Genomic DNA, 15,587 nt, shown 5'->3' on the forward strand with positions numbered 1-15,587 from the left:
GTATAAGGGCATTCTGTTTCGGGTCTCCCTCATTTCTAGTTTTCCTTTAGCAGCCAAATTCTACGATGTGCATTGGTTGACATCAGTACAATGATCAAAATGCTGTAGGTAGACAGCACAGCTGTAGGTGGGCTGTTCTTGAGCATGCTTAAAAACTGCCTGAATTCGCATGTAAGATTATTTTGACATTAGAAACTTACAAAGCTTTATAGAGGCACAGAGTTTACAGCATAGAAAGAGGCCCTTTGGCCCAGTTGTCTGTACTGGTAACTTTGACAACTATAAAACAAATCAGGTACGCAAGGGTGAAGTATTCCCTGTCAAAAATAAGCTAATTAACCTGTATAGTAATGTATTAAAATCCAAATGTTGGCAAAAAAATAATTTTTAACAGGAGTACCATTCCAAATTTATGTGAAAATTTGCAGGAATGTCAATATCAGTAATGGTGTGCCCAGCCTACAGTAGCCAGTGATGAGTATTTTCTCTGTTTCGCCAGCTGAATATTTAAATATAAGTATAGCACTTATCCTTTGTGCTAATTTACATTCAGCTTTTCTCCTCTCATTTTGTTTTTCTCACCTATTAATTTGTCAAACTTTGAAAACAGAGAAAATTATCATTTCGGTACACTCTGAATGTATTCAGATTTTTAAACTCTCTTCCACATTCCTTTGTGCAGATTCATCCAACACAAGGGAACGATGAACAGACATCAGAATCGAACCAGTTGCCATGGCAGCAAAGGCCAGATTCCACCAATAAAAGAAGCCATTTAAGCGAGGGGCAGCTGAAAAGAAGCTGTGTCCTACTTAAGTGTCCAGTGATCCAGATGGATTCTGTGTGAGGTTTTATTCTGCCAGAACATTGGACGAAACTTTCAGTGACAATGTTCTCCAGTAAAAGTCTGAGCAAAATGGGCTGTCTTCTTCCCTTTGCAACTTTGATTTTACTGATTGCAATCGCTAAAAGGGGTAAGGATGATGTTTGGAGATATTCTGCTCTAGTTTGAGTCATTCTTTTGTTGCTTTGTAGAGTACTCTGAAGAGGATTGTACATCTAGCCTTGTTCATGGCACTGCAATGTTCAGCATATGGTTTCAGTGTTGCAACAACAAAATAGGATTTAAATCAATATTTTCTTTTTGGGAGAAAGCTTAGAGCCATTGATTTGTTTGTTGAAAAAAAATGATGGAAGTTTGAAAGACTTTAAGAGTACCTGAGAAAGTGAGAGCTCTAAACTTTAACAACCAACTTCAAAGTCATGACAATAGACAAGATGCTACTTGAATGTGCAACACTTCCTTGAACCAATTCAATGATAATGATTAATTTTGCAGGGCTAAAGTTTCAAAATGTTGTTTAACTCCTGTTACGTTTTGTCTGCTTAGAAGCTCCTTCTGCATGATCAAGTCTTAGTTTGTGTAAAACTGTGACAGTATTCACATGTTGTACGATTTGTAGTTAATTTATATTTGGCTAAAGATATCAGGTCACTCCTGATAAAACTGCACTTAGGTTGTGGTCTTGTTAATTCAGTAAATTTGTTCTTGTGTTTCAATGTACCTCATTATGTAATGAGATTGTCAATCTAACAGTTGATATTACTGTCCCAATTGCAGTATACTATTAATATTTTCACCTAGTTTGAAACTTTCAAACTGACAATTTTCAAAATTTCAGTGCAAACATATGAGCTCAACATTAACTGTCCTTTACGTCCAATTAAAACAGCACCATATTGATGACAACATTTTAAACCAAAGAAATTTGACCTATTTCATAGCAATAAAATGGATATAGTGCATTTCAAATCCAGAGACTAATGTCTAGCACCCTTTGGACAATTCAAAGAAATGTATGAAACTGGATTGTATGATTTTCCAGGCAATTCTGACAACCACTAAAATAAATATTGGCCCTTTTCCTCTTGGTACCTGAGGCTACAATCATAGATAGACTGAATCCCTACAGTGTGGAAACAAATCCATACCAACCCTCCGAAGAAGGTCCATACTCATTCCTACCTTATAGTTACCACTGACCAATGCACCTAACATACACATCTCTGAACACTATGGGCAATTTAGCATAACCAATCTACCTGGCCTGCAGGAGGAAAACCACACAGATACAGGGAGAATGTACAAACTCCACACAGTCACCCAAGGCTGGAATTGAATCTGGGTTCCTGGCACTGTGAGATAGCAGTGCTAACCACTGCGCCACCACAATTGGAGTTAATCACAGTTTCCAACATAAGTTAATGGCTGCATTTTAACATAGTTCCAGCCTCAAATATCCATGTTGCAGTTGTTATTTCCTAATGTGTTTGTAACAGAAGCAGGAACTGCTTCTGCAAAGAACTTGGCAGCAGCAACTTTTAAAGTATCAGTCCTAAAGATTGACAACCTGGCAGTCTAGTATTGTATAAACTCTAATCTGCTTTGAAACAAATAACAATGCTAATGGCCTCTTTCTCTACTGTATTCAATGTCAGTATTACCACAATGGAATTTTAGAATAGTAGTCGGCTAGCAGAAGGCCACAATTTTAAGAACATATATTGAACATAGATGCTGGGAAAAGGTGGAAAATCCCAGCAGTTCAAGAAGCATCTGAAGAGAGAAGCAGAGTTAACATTTCATGTGAATGCTCCTTTATAAACAATGACTCGAGCTATGTACTCTCTTTCACTTGAATGTACAATTTTGTACCAACTGCTGAAGATTATTTGTTTACATAAGGCTACTTGACATTTGTCCCATTATTCCGTTGTATTCTTTTCTGCTGTGGTCTGAACAAAGTAGGGCATATCTACCCAAATTTGAAAACCAACTCGAGAAATGGTCTTCTTTTGATGAGGCATTGAGATCACTCTCTCCATTTGTTATACCTTTCAAAGATTAGATTCCGGTTATTTTGAAGTGTATCCTTTAAAACTAACTCAAGAAACTAATAACGGTTTGAGTAAAAGTTGTGAATTGTACCCAGAAATGTCCACGAGGACGAAGATGGCTGGATGTCAGAAATGGGCCTTTCCTAGCAACGAAAGGAGGGTAAACTGTTAAAATGGTTCCTATGAATATACAAAGATTTGCTTTTCTTGAGACACAATGAAAGAAAGAAAAGGTCTGACAGCAAGAAGCATCCATTCAAACTCGTCAATGTAGAAGTTTGGAAGCCAGTTAGAAGACCATAAAGGAACTTGCCTATAAAGGAATGGCAGCTATGAACTGATGTAAGAGTGTGAGCAAGTTCCTGACACTGCTCAAGGCATTGGTGAACAGTTACAACAGACTAAGGGGATACCATCCTAACTGATGACTGAAGGAATCACATTTCAAATGGGATATAATGAAGTGGGTGGAACTCTTGAAAGTAAGTCTACGTTATTATCTGATGTCATCTTCAATTGAGATTGTTTGCTTGATTTGTTTATGAGCTATCACAAATGTTGATATCTTCAAAGGCTCGTAATTGTAAATGGCGTACAATGAGAAAAGATGCATGGTTTTTAACCCAATCCACTAAAGTATTGACTTGAAATGTGCACATGAGCCCTATCCAGTTTCATTGTAAGGCAGCCAAAGGCAGAAATCAAACTCCTATATGAATTTGCATCTCCTATATGAATTTGCAACTGTAAAGATAAGTTCTCAACTCAAACCTACATCATCTTTTCTTGTAAGTCATTGAATATTACTGCCAGAAATCGGAGTTCACTTTTCAAAATGTTCCTCATGTTTTCTGTAGGTTCCAGCAAGCCATCAGGAGTATTCCCTTCCCATTTAGAAACCAACAGTGCAATTCCTGAACAGAACAATAGCATTGGCATCACAGTGACGCCAGAGGATGCAACTGTATGGGCATCGCCTTTGACTGAGGAGGAAAAGAATGCCAAAGGGACAAAAGAAATGAGGGACTATGATGATGGTGATGAAAGTCATAGCGGCCCTTCCAGTATCTCCTCCCCAGAGGTGACTCTTTGGAATAAATTGAGACGCAAAGTGACAGTCAGACAATCGCCTTACTGGGCTAGAAGTGAGTTTACCCCAGGAATGGGTTCTAACCTAGGTTTGGGAGTCCAATAGGGAGAAGTTTCTGATTTTGGGGAAGGAGGTAAACTTCAATTGCCCATTGGAGTAATCTCTGAAGTAGTGCATGGGTGGCACATGCCAGTTGAAGAGCTTTATGGGCAATGATGAACAGCACATCAATGAAAAGATGGAGCTGTGGATATCGGAGGTATGAAATATAAACAGAAAGCACTGAATACAGTGAGGCAGACAGTGTGTGAGGAGAGAAAAAAAGCGGAGTCAGCGGGAAGAGTGTTCACCCAAAACAAACCAGCAAATTTGGGATCAGGTCACATTAGGTAAAAGAAACACCTATGATTTGGAGCATTCTAACAGATGAGAGTCTTATCAAACAATCCAAGTCATTTTCAATATATAATTTCAGTTACATCACGCTGTAAATGTTTGCTATAAATTCTGTGTCCTACGATCTTATACTCCATAACCACTTGATAAAGGAGCAGTGCTGTGAAAGCTAGTGCTTCCAGTTAAACCTGTTGCACTATAACCTGGTGTTGTGTGATTTTTAACTTCAAACATTCACCTACTTCTCTTTGTTTTGGAGGATGAATGGGAGGGGCAAGACAACCAGCCCAACCCCAGGTAGAGCGCGGGGGATATTTAAATGTTTGAATAATTTTGGGAACCTTGTATTGAAACTGTTTTACAGGTTGAAGGCTGTTGCCTGGGTTACTTGAGCTCAAGAGAGACTGAGAAGCTGAGGAAAACAAAATGTGCACAGCACTGGTTCATTCCGGACCTCCTCTCAGCCCCCAACCCCCAACAACTTCACTTACTTCCCGTGAAACTGACCCTTAACCCAACTAGATCACCCCCATCCTGGATCTTCTCAGTCCAGATTGGATCACCAACCATCGTGTAGAGGTTAGACCAAGCCTGGATCAGAGATTGGATTCCTCTGTCCACAGCTTGCTGCTAAGTGTTTTTCCCCAATGCAGGTTCAAGCCTATCAGTCAGATCGGGCCCAAGATAGGATCCTGTCAGAGAGGAATGTTGTCTGTAAGAAAGTTCTAAAGTCCCATTTTAATCCTTCCCTGTTTACAAATGCTCCCCTTACAGTATCAGGGCCAACAATACAGGCTGATAATTTTGTTTCTCTTTCTATCAACGCGGTTTGAACTGCTGAACATTTCTCGCAGAACATTTTTTGCTTATTTATATATAAAACATAGCTGATAATCAGTCAGTGTGAATCAAATTTAAAACAATGCTGCAGGTATAGACTTATCAATAGGTCAGTGTAGAGAATGACACATAATAGCACAATCTTCCTGTACATATAACAGAACCCTCACAGCTGTACACAGAGCCCTTACAGCTGTACATAGAGCCCTTACAGCTGTACTTAGGGCCCTTACAGCTGTACACAGAGCCCTTACTGTTGTACATACAACCCTTACTGCTGTACACAGATCCCTTACAGCTGTACATAGAGCCCTTACAGCTGTACATAGGGCCCTTACAGCTGTACACAGAACCTTTACAGCTGTACACAGAGCCTTTACAGCTGTACACAGATCCCTTACAGCTGTACATAGAGCCCTTACAGCTGTACATAGGGCCCTTACAGCTGTACACAGAGCCTTTACAGCTGTACACAGAGCCCTTACAGCTGTACATAGGGCCCTTACAGCTGTACACAGAGCCTTTACTGCTGTACATAGAGCCCTTACTGCTGTACACAGAGCCCTTACAACTGTACATAGGGCCCTTACAGCTGTACACAGAGCCCTTACAGCTGTACACAGAGCCTTTACTGCTGTACATAGAGCCCTTACAGCTGTACACAGAGCCCTTACTGCTGTACACAGAGCCCTTACTGCTGTACACAGAGCCCTTACAACTGTACATAGAGCCCTTACAGCTGTACACAGAGCCCTTACTGCTGTACACAGAGCCCTTACAACTGTACACAGAGCCCTTACTGCTGTACACAGAGCCCTTACAACTGTACATAGATCCCTTACTGCTGTACATAGAGCCCTTACAGCTGAAAAACAGTGCCCTTACTGCTGTACACAGAGCCCTTATTGCTGTATATAGAGCTTTTACAACTGTACATACAACCCTTACTGCTGTACATAGAGCCCTCACAGCTGTACATAGATCCCTTACTGCTGTACACAGATCCCTTACAGCTGTACATAGAGCCTTTACAGCTGTACACAGAGCCCTTACAGCTGTACATAGAGCCTTTACAGCTGTACACAGAGCCCTTACAGCTGTACATAGATCCCTTACAACTTTACACAGAGGCCTTACAGCTGTACATAGATCCCTTACTGCTGTACACAGAGCCCTTATTGCTGTATATAGAGCCCTTACAGCTGTACACAGAGCCCTTACAGCTGTACATAGATCCCTTACAACTTTACACAGAGGCCTTACAGCTGTACACAGAGCCCTTACTGCTGTACACAGAGCCCTTATTGCTGTATATAGAGCCCTTACTGCTGTACACAGAGCCCTTACAGCTGTACATAGAGCCCTTAGGAGTCAGGTCCAGGGTCTTCCTCCCATCCTCCCCGTGTACTAATTGAAGGATTCTCTAGTCATTCATTACATAAACATGCCTCCTTCAATCAAATTTTGGACATGAATAGGTGGGGTTTGGAGGGATATGGGCCAGGAACTGGCAGGTGGGACTCGATTTGGTTGGGATATCTGGTCAGCATGGATGGGTTGGATCGAAGGGTCTGTTTCCATGCTGTACATCTCTATGACTCTAAATCATGAGTCTAAATTCAGGCTTGAAAAACATCTATAATTAACATAGTTATGAACACCAAATAAAGTAGCAATTGTTACCATTATTTTGTTTAGTGTCTTCTTTTAACATCACAAATATGCTGCATATAGAATTTTTCCTACAACATGCATCCACCATTTTGGATATCCCAGTTCCTTCTTTGATTATCTCACAGGTGCTGAGAGCAGGAGAAAGAGAATCTCAGCTGCATACAGATCTATAGAAACATAATGTAGAAGGAAGTCCAGATGCGACTTGAGAGAGTATTGCATGCAGGAATTGTTCAGAGTTCTGGGCACTGGTGCTCCAACTAGATTATGTTTTGATTAGATTCCCTACAGTGTGGAAACAGGCCCTTCCACCCAACAAGTCCACACCCACCCTCCGAAGTGTAACCCATCCCGACTAGTGCACCTAACACTATGGACAATTTAGCATGGTCAATTCACTTAACCTACACATCTTTGGAATGTGGGAGGAAACCAGAATACCCAGAGGAAACCCACGCAGACATGAGGAGAACATGCAAACACCACACAGTCACCCAAGGCTGGAATTGAACTGGAGACCCTGGTGCTATAAGGCAGCAGTGCTAACCACTGAGCCACCGTGCCACCCTTGGTTGGATGGGTAGGGTTTACAGGGATATGGAGCAAATGCAGGAAATTAGAACTAGGTAAGTGGACACTATAGTCAGCATGGACCAGTTTGGGCCGAAGGCCCTGTTTCCATGCTATATTAATCTATGACTGTACCAGCTCAGAGAGATGAACTGGATCTTGCTGATCCTGGTAAGTCATAAGCAATAGAATCTTGTTGAGGTATCAAGGGTCTTGACTTCCAGCTGGAGAGCTGTCAAAAGACTTGTGCTGCAAGTCCCAGCCAAAGTCCACCAAGCCATGCAGTGAGGCTATGAGTGGGCCTTAAGACCCCGTGGTGGGGGCAGAAATCTGTCCTACTATGAGCTGTCATCCAAGCAGATGCTTGCAGCTCTTGCACTCAGCAATGCCACAGAGGAAGCTGTGGCCCCAGTTCTGACAGTAACCCCAGAGTCCCAAACAATCATTGAGTGTCAGGGATGGAGGCAGAAAGGTGGTGTTTCTAGGATTGGGGTTCAGGGACAGAGGAACGAGGAGGTTGGACAAAGGAAAAGAAGTGGTTTCCACCGGGCAAGCTCTGCCCGATGTCCAGTCCCTTGATCCAGCAGCTACGATGAATGCCAAGTGGCAACAAGCTCACCCCCACAGCTGGGTTAATCACAATGACAGTAGGCCACTTGTGGTCTTTAACTGGCTATTTAAGGGTTTCAGTTGGTGCTGAGGCAGGTACGTACATTATGGGCTTCCCCCCTGCAAGGGAGAGGCTGGAAGGTGATGGGGTCCTACCTGATTAAATGCCCTTCCCACCTCCAAACTCACCACCTCCCGGTTAGGCAGAAGAACCTTCATGTTATTTTGGTTCTTCAACCTGATGTATAACGATTGAAAACTGAAGTGTGAGCAGCAAAGAAATGAGAAACAAGTCACATGAAAGTCAGTCCAAACCTTTCTATTTTGCATCTCAAAAGTTAAAAAGGATTTAAATTGTTCTTTTCTTGCAGCTTATTAAGTACCTACGTTGCCAAGCGCACTGCGACTGATCACAATAAAAAATCTCAGTGGCAATGTTGCTTTGTGTAAATGGCATTTCTCAGCTATATGTGGGCTGATGTGTAAATCAGTTTTCAGCACAAATGAGGTTGACGCTATTCAGGTTTGTGGTCTGCAAGCATAAGGGTTTCTTTGGATATTCAAATCAGCATGACATTCCTGATTCAACACTCATTGCGGCGAGACCAACACAAATGAGCCAGATTTTCTGAAATAGACCAAAAGCTAAAAGATTCTGTCAGAAAGGACTGAAAGACCTGAAGTATTCACTATTTAAATTCCCAGCTGCTCAGACTTACATAGATTCAAAGATATTCCTTCAGATCAATGAATATTTAACAGCTCAGCTCTAAATAAAATTTAAACTCAGTGTCAACAGCATGTAATGCCTTCTCACCCATTTGGGGCCTGTCTGAATTAAACCATTATTTTCCCTGACACATTGTGCTTTTTTCCTTCTTGCTCAATAATAACACCAAGAATCTCAGGTTGATTGGGACTTGGGAGAGCTGATTTGTATTTTCACATTTCATTAATCATAATTCATATCCCTCGTCCATTTTCTACATTCAGGGTAGAATCCTGAAACAAAGAATGCTAATCTCTTTGAAGGAGACATTTAAAAGGTCCTACTTGTTAAACGTTGCCCCAAATACTTCATTGTCAACCCATTATTTACCTGTGGACAAGATTCCTTAATTGCTGCTCTTTTACAATTTTGTACAATTAAATTGGACCTTTTTAAAAGTCATTTAATCATTACAAGTCATTTATGGGACTTGGGCATTGCTGGATGGGTCAGCATTTATTGTCTACTTCTAATTGTCCAGAGGACAGTTAAGAATCAACCACTTTGCTGTGGGTCTGGAATCACATGTAGGCCAGACCAGGCAAGAATGGCAGATTCCTTCCTGAAAGAACATTAGTGAACCAGATGGGTTTTTCCCAATTATCAACAATGGGCTCATGGTCATTGTTAGGATCTTATTTCCAGATCTTTAAAAAATTGAATTCAAATTCCATCTGCCATAGCAGGATTTGTATTCAGGTCTCCAGAACATTATCAGGGTTTCTGGATGAACAGTTTAGCAATAATATCACTCGGCCATTGCCTCCACTGCTATGTGTTGAGTTTAAAACCCTCAAACACATTCTTCTGTAAAATCCGTGAGGAGGAAGCCTTTCAATTTGATTTGACCATGGATCAATTTCAAATAAAAAAGTCAAATGGTAGCTTTTCTAAACTTATTTTCCTCTTGTAGTTTAATGGACTGAAAATGCAGTAAGACCCATTGAATTCTGTGCTCAAAAGTACACCAGGAGCATAGATGGTTTAACTTTACAGGGTGAGGTTGTTGTAAAATAAACTTAATTCTTTTAAAAATATATGATTAGGTGGTTGAAGTTAGGCCAGCAGGAACAGACCAATAGCACACAAGAGGATCAAGTGGCCTTACTCTGATCAAATATTATTACTCTAGGAAAGGTTATATGTATAAATTTACCCATCAAAATCATTTTTTTTGTATTTCTGATGTAAAAGTCAAAAAGACTTCCAGTAACAATTCGGAGAAATTATTAAAAGAGATCAAAACACATTTGGACTAATTTGGCATATTGACCACTCACAGCTATCACTAAGGGCATTGTGTTTGGTTTGTGTCTGTGGCTTGCCTCCTCCATTACTCATAAGTTGAATTAAACAGCATCATGATAAAATCAATGTTGCAGAATCTGTTTGTTTTTCAAAAATAATTTATTTTCCATTGTTGTTCTTTCCTCCTTAGCTCAGACAATAGATCTAAATGAAAACTCCATGGCAACAATCAATCATTCATTGATGCTTATCAATCACCTCCAGGATTTGCTGTTTAACTCCAACTCGAGTGACATAATGCTGAAAGTGTACACAGGGAACTCAGATGAAGTGAAAGTGTTCCACACTCATCATCTCCTTCTCATCCTGCAAAGCGATGTCTTTGAGGACCTCTTGCTGAATCACAGTGTTACTACACTCGTTTTACGGGAAACTGCTGAATGTGCCGCACTTTTCGAGACGTTGATCAGGTAGTTAACTCATGTAGCAGTGTCCTTGTGATGCTGGACTGAAATAAAAAAACAGAATGCGCAAACATTTTATCCACTGTAATTGTTCTCATGAAATTCAGACTGGCCAGAACTAACTGACTGAAATGTTGAAAGTTACATGCTTATAAATACTGCAATTGATTGATGTTGTATTTTGGGTACTAAGTGCTTGCAATATGGTGGGTAAAGAAGCTTGCAGTATTTCCTAGTTGTAGCTGAACCACTTGGGGCATTGAGCGTGCACATTGGAAATAACCTAGGTGTGGGGTAATTTATTTAAACAGGGACTTAAGATACTTTTAGGGCCCAGTGTAGATTTTTGAACAAAACTCCTGATTGCAGTCACCATGTATTGAGCTCTTCTGCATAGCATGATACTGTCTGTCAGCAAAACCCCATACATAGCTGAATGTGGAACAGAAATGTTGCTGCTGAACCAATATTAAAAATACATGGACGCTTTCCCTTCCCAATCATTGATTTTTACCCCTATCCCACCAATAATGCTGCCTTGCATCACCAATCCACTGACTTCATTTTGTTTCCTAATCAACTTGCTCAGAGATATTGTTATGCACCTCCTGGCTCAGAGGTAGGGGCACTACCAATGCACTACTAAAACCCTTTCTACTGACTTCAGGCATTTTCCAGTCAAACCATTCAGAGATATTATAGCACACCTTTGGAGCAGGTGGGTCTAGAAGCTAGGCCTTCTCAGAGGTAGGGATACTACCACCCTGCCACAAGACTTCATGCTGTTTCATATTATCTGAGACCCTTGATCAATCAATCATTAACAGCTTCACAATATAAATGCTTCCTCGAGCAAATCACTAAACTTAGCAAAATGAAAGCTGGATCAGTTTATTATGTAGTAAATAGTCACTTGGTGATACAGAAATCAAGTAGGAGCATGGTGGCTCAGTGGTTAGAACTGCTGCCTCACAAGGTCCCAAGTTTGATTCCAGCCTTGGGTGACTGTCTGTATGGAGTTTGCGTATTGTCCCCGTTTCTGCGTGGGTTTTCTCCAGGTGCTCCAGTTTCCTCCCCCAGAGCAAAGATGTGCAGGTTAGGTGGATTAGCCATTGGAAAAACAGGGATAGGCTTGGGAGGTGGGTCTGAGTGGAGTCCTCTTCAGAGGATTGTTGTGAACTCAATGGGCTAAATAGCCAGCTAGCCCACTGTAGAGATTCTACAAGTATAACTGAAACATGTTCGGTCAATGTTTTTTGTTTTGCATTCATCAGGTCAGAATTGCAAGAAAACCCAATCTAAAAGGAGCAACAGTTTATACTGCGTGAGAAGAAAGAGCTGATTAGTTGACAAATGGACTCTGATTGGTAGAGGCACTGCCATGGAGAATACACTGGGGAACAATTAACTGCCATCTTTTAGTTAAATTCAAACGAAATCAAATCTGATAGGTCAAGGCATTGCCATGGGGAATGCAATAGAGAATGATCATCCTCCAAAATTTGGTTTAAAAAGTTGCAATGCTTGGACTAGTTATTTTTCTTTGCAAAGGATAGATCCTGGGTGTGAATATATGTGGCTTCTCGTAGGTGTAAGAAATCCACATTGTGAGCGTGACTAATAATCTTAAATTTGTTGTTAGTATAAGTCGTTGTTAAACAATCCTGATTTTGCTCTCATGGAATCACATCTAATATTAGACGCTTTGATCTTTCCAACACCAGCTGTTTGGGTACAGTAAGTACTTGGCCATGCTAAATTGCCCATAGTGTTAGGTAAGGGGTAAATGTAGGTGTAGGGGTATGGGTGGGTTACGCTTCGGCGGGGCGGTGTGGACTTGTTGGGCCGAAGGGCCTGTTTCCACACTGTAAGTAATCTAATCTAATCTAATCTAATCTAATCTAATCTAATCTAATCTAACAGCCAAAGGGTCAGAGCTGAATATTAAAGACATTTACAACATTGAAATCATGAAAGGAAGCCAGAACTTTGAAATTATTCACCAAAATGATTATTTTTCAGTTCATGTGTATGTTGATTGTATGAAAGACTAACAGAAACATTAAAATGTTGTTTCTCTTCAAATGAAAATCTATTTCATGGCAATACAGTTTAGCGAAAATAAACAGAAACAAACATACTATGTGAAAACTCTGTTTTGTTTTCCAGATACCTGTACTGTGGCAAAATAACCATCCTTTTGAGTCAAGTTGTCCCTCTACATAAATTAGCCAGCAAGTACCATGTCACTGCCCTACAGCATGGCATTATTGAGTATATGAGCCAACAACTTGCCAGTGCATCTCCCCGGGGGCACGTGGTCAGCTGGTACCACTATTCACTCAGAATAGGAGACAAAAACCTGCAGGAGAGTTGCATGCGGTTCCTGGCTTGGAATATGTCCACTGTCATTCACAGCAAAGAATGGCAAACCATTAGCGATGACTTGATGATCTCATTGCTTCAACGCTCTGATCTGGTTGTGGAGAACGAACTAGAGATTTACTATGGAGTTGAAGAGTGGATTAAGAAAAATCAGCCCGATATCCTGGTGACAGAAACAGTCCTTAAGTTGATTCGTTATACTATGATCAGCCCCCAAAGCCTGTTCCAAATTCAGAAGCAGTCCTCCATCATGAATGAACATTACAATTCAGTCCACAATTTGTTTTTCCTTGCTTTCCAGTTTCATTCTACTAGCCCCCTGGTGTTTATCAAATATTTTAATGTCAATTGTAGCCTATTTATACCAAGAAACTATTTGTCAAGTTCCTGGGGTTCTCAGTGGGTGATCAATAACCCAGCTCGAGATGATCGCAGCACTAGCTTCCAAACTCAGCTGGCGCCTAGTAATTATGATCCGAGCAAAAAAGTGACCTGGAATGCTCTCTTTTCACCAAGATGGCTGCCAGTTAGCCTGAGGCCTTCTTACTCTTACTCAGGCAACGGAGCTGTCCAGGCTTTCAACCCTGAAGAAACAAGGCCAAGGATAATAATCACTCCAGCTATGAACAGTGCAAATTTTGCAGGAGTCACTTTTCAGAAAACAATCCTAGTAAGAGTGAAGAAGGACAGCAGGTCATATGTGAAACACATATATGATTTCCATCAAAGTACCGAGGAAACAGGTGACTTCCTCCTCCAGGCTGACTTCCAGAAACATCCCTCAGAATACCTGATTGATAACTCCCTATATCTTCATATTATTATTAAGCCGATTTACCAATCATTGATCAAAGCCATAAAATGAATCAGTTCTCTGCTATAGTATGTCTAAGACAACCTCAGTAGGTCATGTCTAGTGCATATAACAAAGTACAAAGCTGTGCTATGAAAAGGGAATCCCATGTTTCCTGAACAGCTCTCTTAATGTACAAGGCTCTATCCCACAGTGATCACTGATGTTCTAAATATTCCAGATTAATTAGTACATATTTAACATTGATGTATAACCCTAGTAGTTCTTTTTCTAAAGCAAGTTATTGGTTCACAATCAAATATGGGCCATAACTTTATTATGTAATGTAACAAGTTGGGGATGGGTCAATTGACTGCAATTTTTTCCATCTCCATTTGGCCATGCAAGTATTTAAAGTTGCTTTTAGCATGCAGCCATACATCTCTCCAATTGAAATATAGTTTATCTGTTTTACTGTAGGAGTAAGAAACCAAACTTAAGGTTTTCTTGAATGAAAGACAGAGCAATTTTATTATTTGCTTGACCTGATTAAAAATAAAAAGACAGACATCAAATACGTACACATTGATACAAAGCTAAAGAGAAAGTGTTCAGTATAAAAAACATACAATTTTAAACACCCTAAGATGTCCTTGAGCTATAAGCTATAACCTGAGACCAAAGTTAATTAGTGGTGACCTGGAATAACAATAGTAGCGGATATTGCAATTATCTTTAAGATATTTCTCTCCAGTTTGTGTTCTCACTGAGCGTTTTCTCTCCTGAGAAACAAGAGAGAGACAATTTCTCAAATTTCTGTTCTGCAGTCATAAATCCATCTCCCCTGCTCTGGCAAAAGCAGTTCCTTGGATTACAAGTTGTTTTGTATATGCTGTCTGTGAAAATTAACATTCTTTATGGTTGCTAATTGTAAGCAAGGATCCTTTTCCAATATGTGAAAATTGCCATTAAAAAGTGTAAATCAAAATAGGAGGAGATATAGGCCTTTTCAAACTGACTTGTTTCATGCCTTTTGATGAAATGCTAATTTTGTTTCAGATTGTCTATGTTTATTCCACCTTGTTTTCATTAAGATTGGCCAACCTATGGTCAGGTGATTACTGTGGCCACTTTAAGTCAGTGTTTTTCCCTTTTTAAAACCATTTCAGTTCATGACGGTCCCAAGTATTAAAATGAGATGATGGAATTCAAAAGTAGAGAGGTGCTACAAAATCATAATAGGTCAGGCAGCATCCGAGAAGCAGGAAAATTGACGTTTCGGGCAAAAGCCCTTCAAAAAAGCTTTTGCCCGAAACATCGATTTTTCCTGCTCCTCGGATGCTGCCTGACCTCTGTGCTTTTCCAGCACCACTCCAATCTTGACTCTAATCTCCAGCATCTGTAGTACCCACTTCCACCCTGATGGAATTCAAAAGTCAAGAGTTCACATTTTACCATCATTGTGACAATAAAGAAAAGAGATTGGTGGGAGGGATTGCAAAAATTCGGAATCAGTGATATAGAACTTGAATGGTAAAATCACATTCTACTTCCACTCACATGTATAATGTAAAGGAGGTGTGCAAATAAAATCTGTGATCACTTGTGGACTACCATGAATAGCAGTGTTTTTTTTTAATTTAGTGTTTCCATGATGGTATCATTCTCCAAGTACTTCCCTCAACTAACGTACACCATCCAAACTTTTTAACCAAGTAATGGTATTAAAACGTTACCAAAATGTAACCTTCAATGAGTTGCAGAGACAAGGCAACAGATTTTTGCAGAGTCAAGGAATTCCAGGCACCTTTGAAATTGGAAGGTGGGATGCACAACCAAAAATCACTCTTC

At 40.3% G+C, this 15,587-nt stretch overlaps 1 protein-coding gene across 4 annotated transcripts; it reads left to right on the plus strand.

Moving 5' to 3' along the window:
- Positions 1 to 791: 791 nt before the first annotated feature.
- Positions 792 to 15,356, plus strand: LOC140464070 (BTB/POZ domain-containing protein 17-like). Of its 4 annotated transcripts, XM_072558742.1 has the most exons (5): positions 831 to 974; positions 2,994 to 3,380; positions 3,756 to 4,043; positions 10,285 to 10,564; positions 12,728 to 15,356. In XM_072558742.1, exons 2-5 carry the CDS (start codon positions 3,323 to 3,325, stop codon positions 13,806 to 13,808), a joined length of 1,707 nt encoding a protein of 568 aa, XP_072414843.1. In that variant the 5' UTR covers positions 831 to 974; positions 2,994 to 3,322; the 3' UTR covers positions 13,809 to 15,356. The 4 variants fall into 4 exon arrangements, with proteins under 4 accessions (XP_072414842.1, XP_072414844.1, XP_072414843.1 ...); XM_072558741.1 differs by lacking the exon at positions 2,994 to 3,380 and having other exon boundaries at positions 792 to 974; XM_072558744.1 differs by lacking the exon at positions 3,756 to 4,043.
- The last annotated feature ends 231 nt before the right edge of the window (positions 15,357 to 15,587 follow it).

The sequence above is a fragment of the Chiloscyllium punctatum genome, chromosome 39, assembly GCF_047496795.1.
Source record: "Chiloscyllium punctatum isolate Juve2018m chromosome 39, sChiPun1.3, whole genome shotgun sequence".
NCBI lineage: Eukaryota > Metazoa > Chordata > Chondrichthyes > Orectolobiformes > Hemiscylliidae > Chiloscyllium > Chiloscyllium punctatum.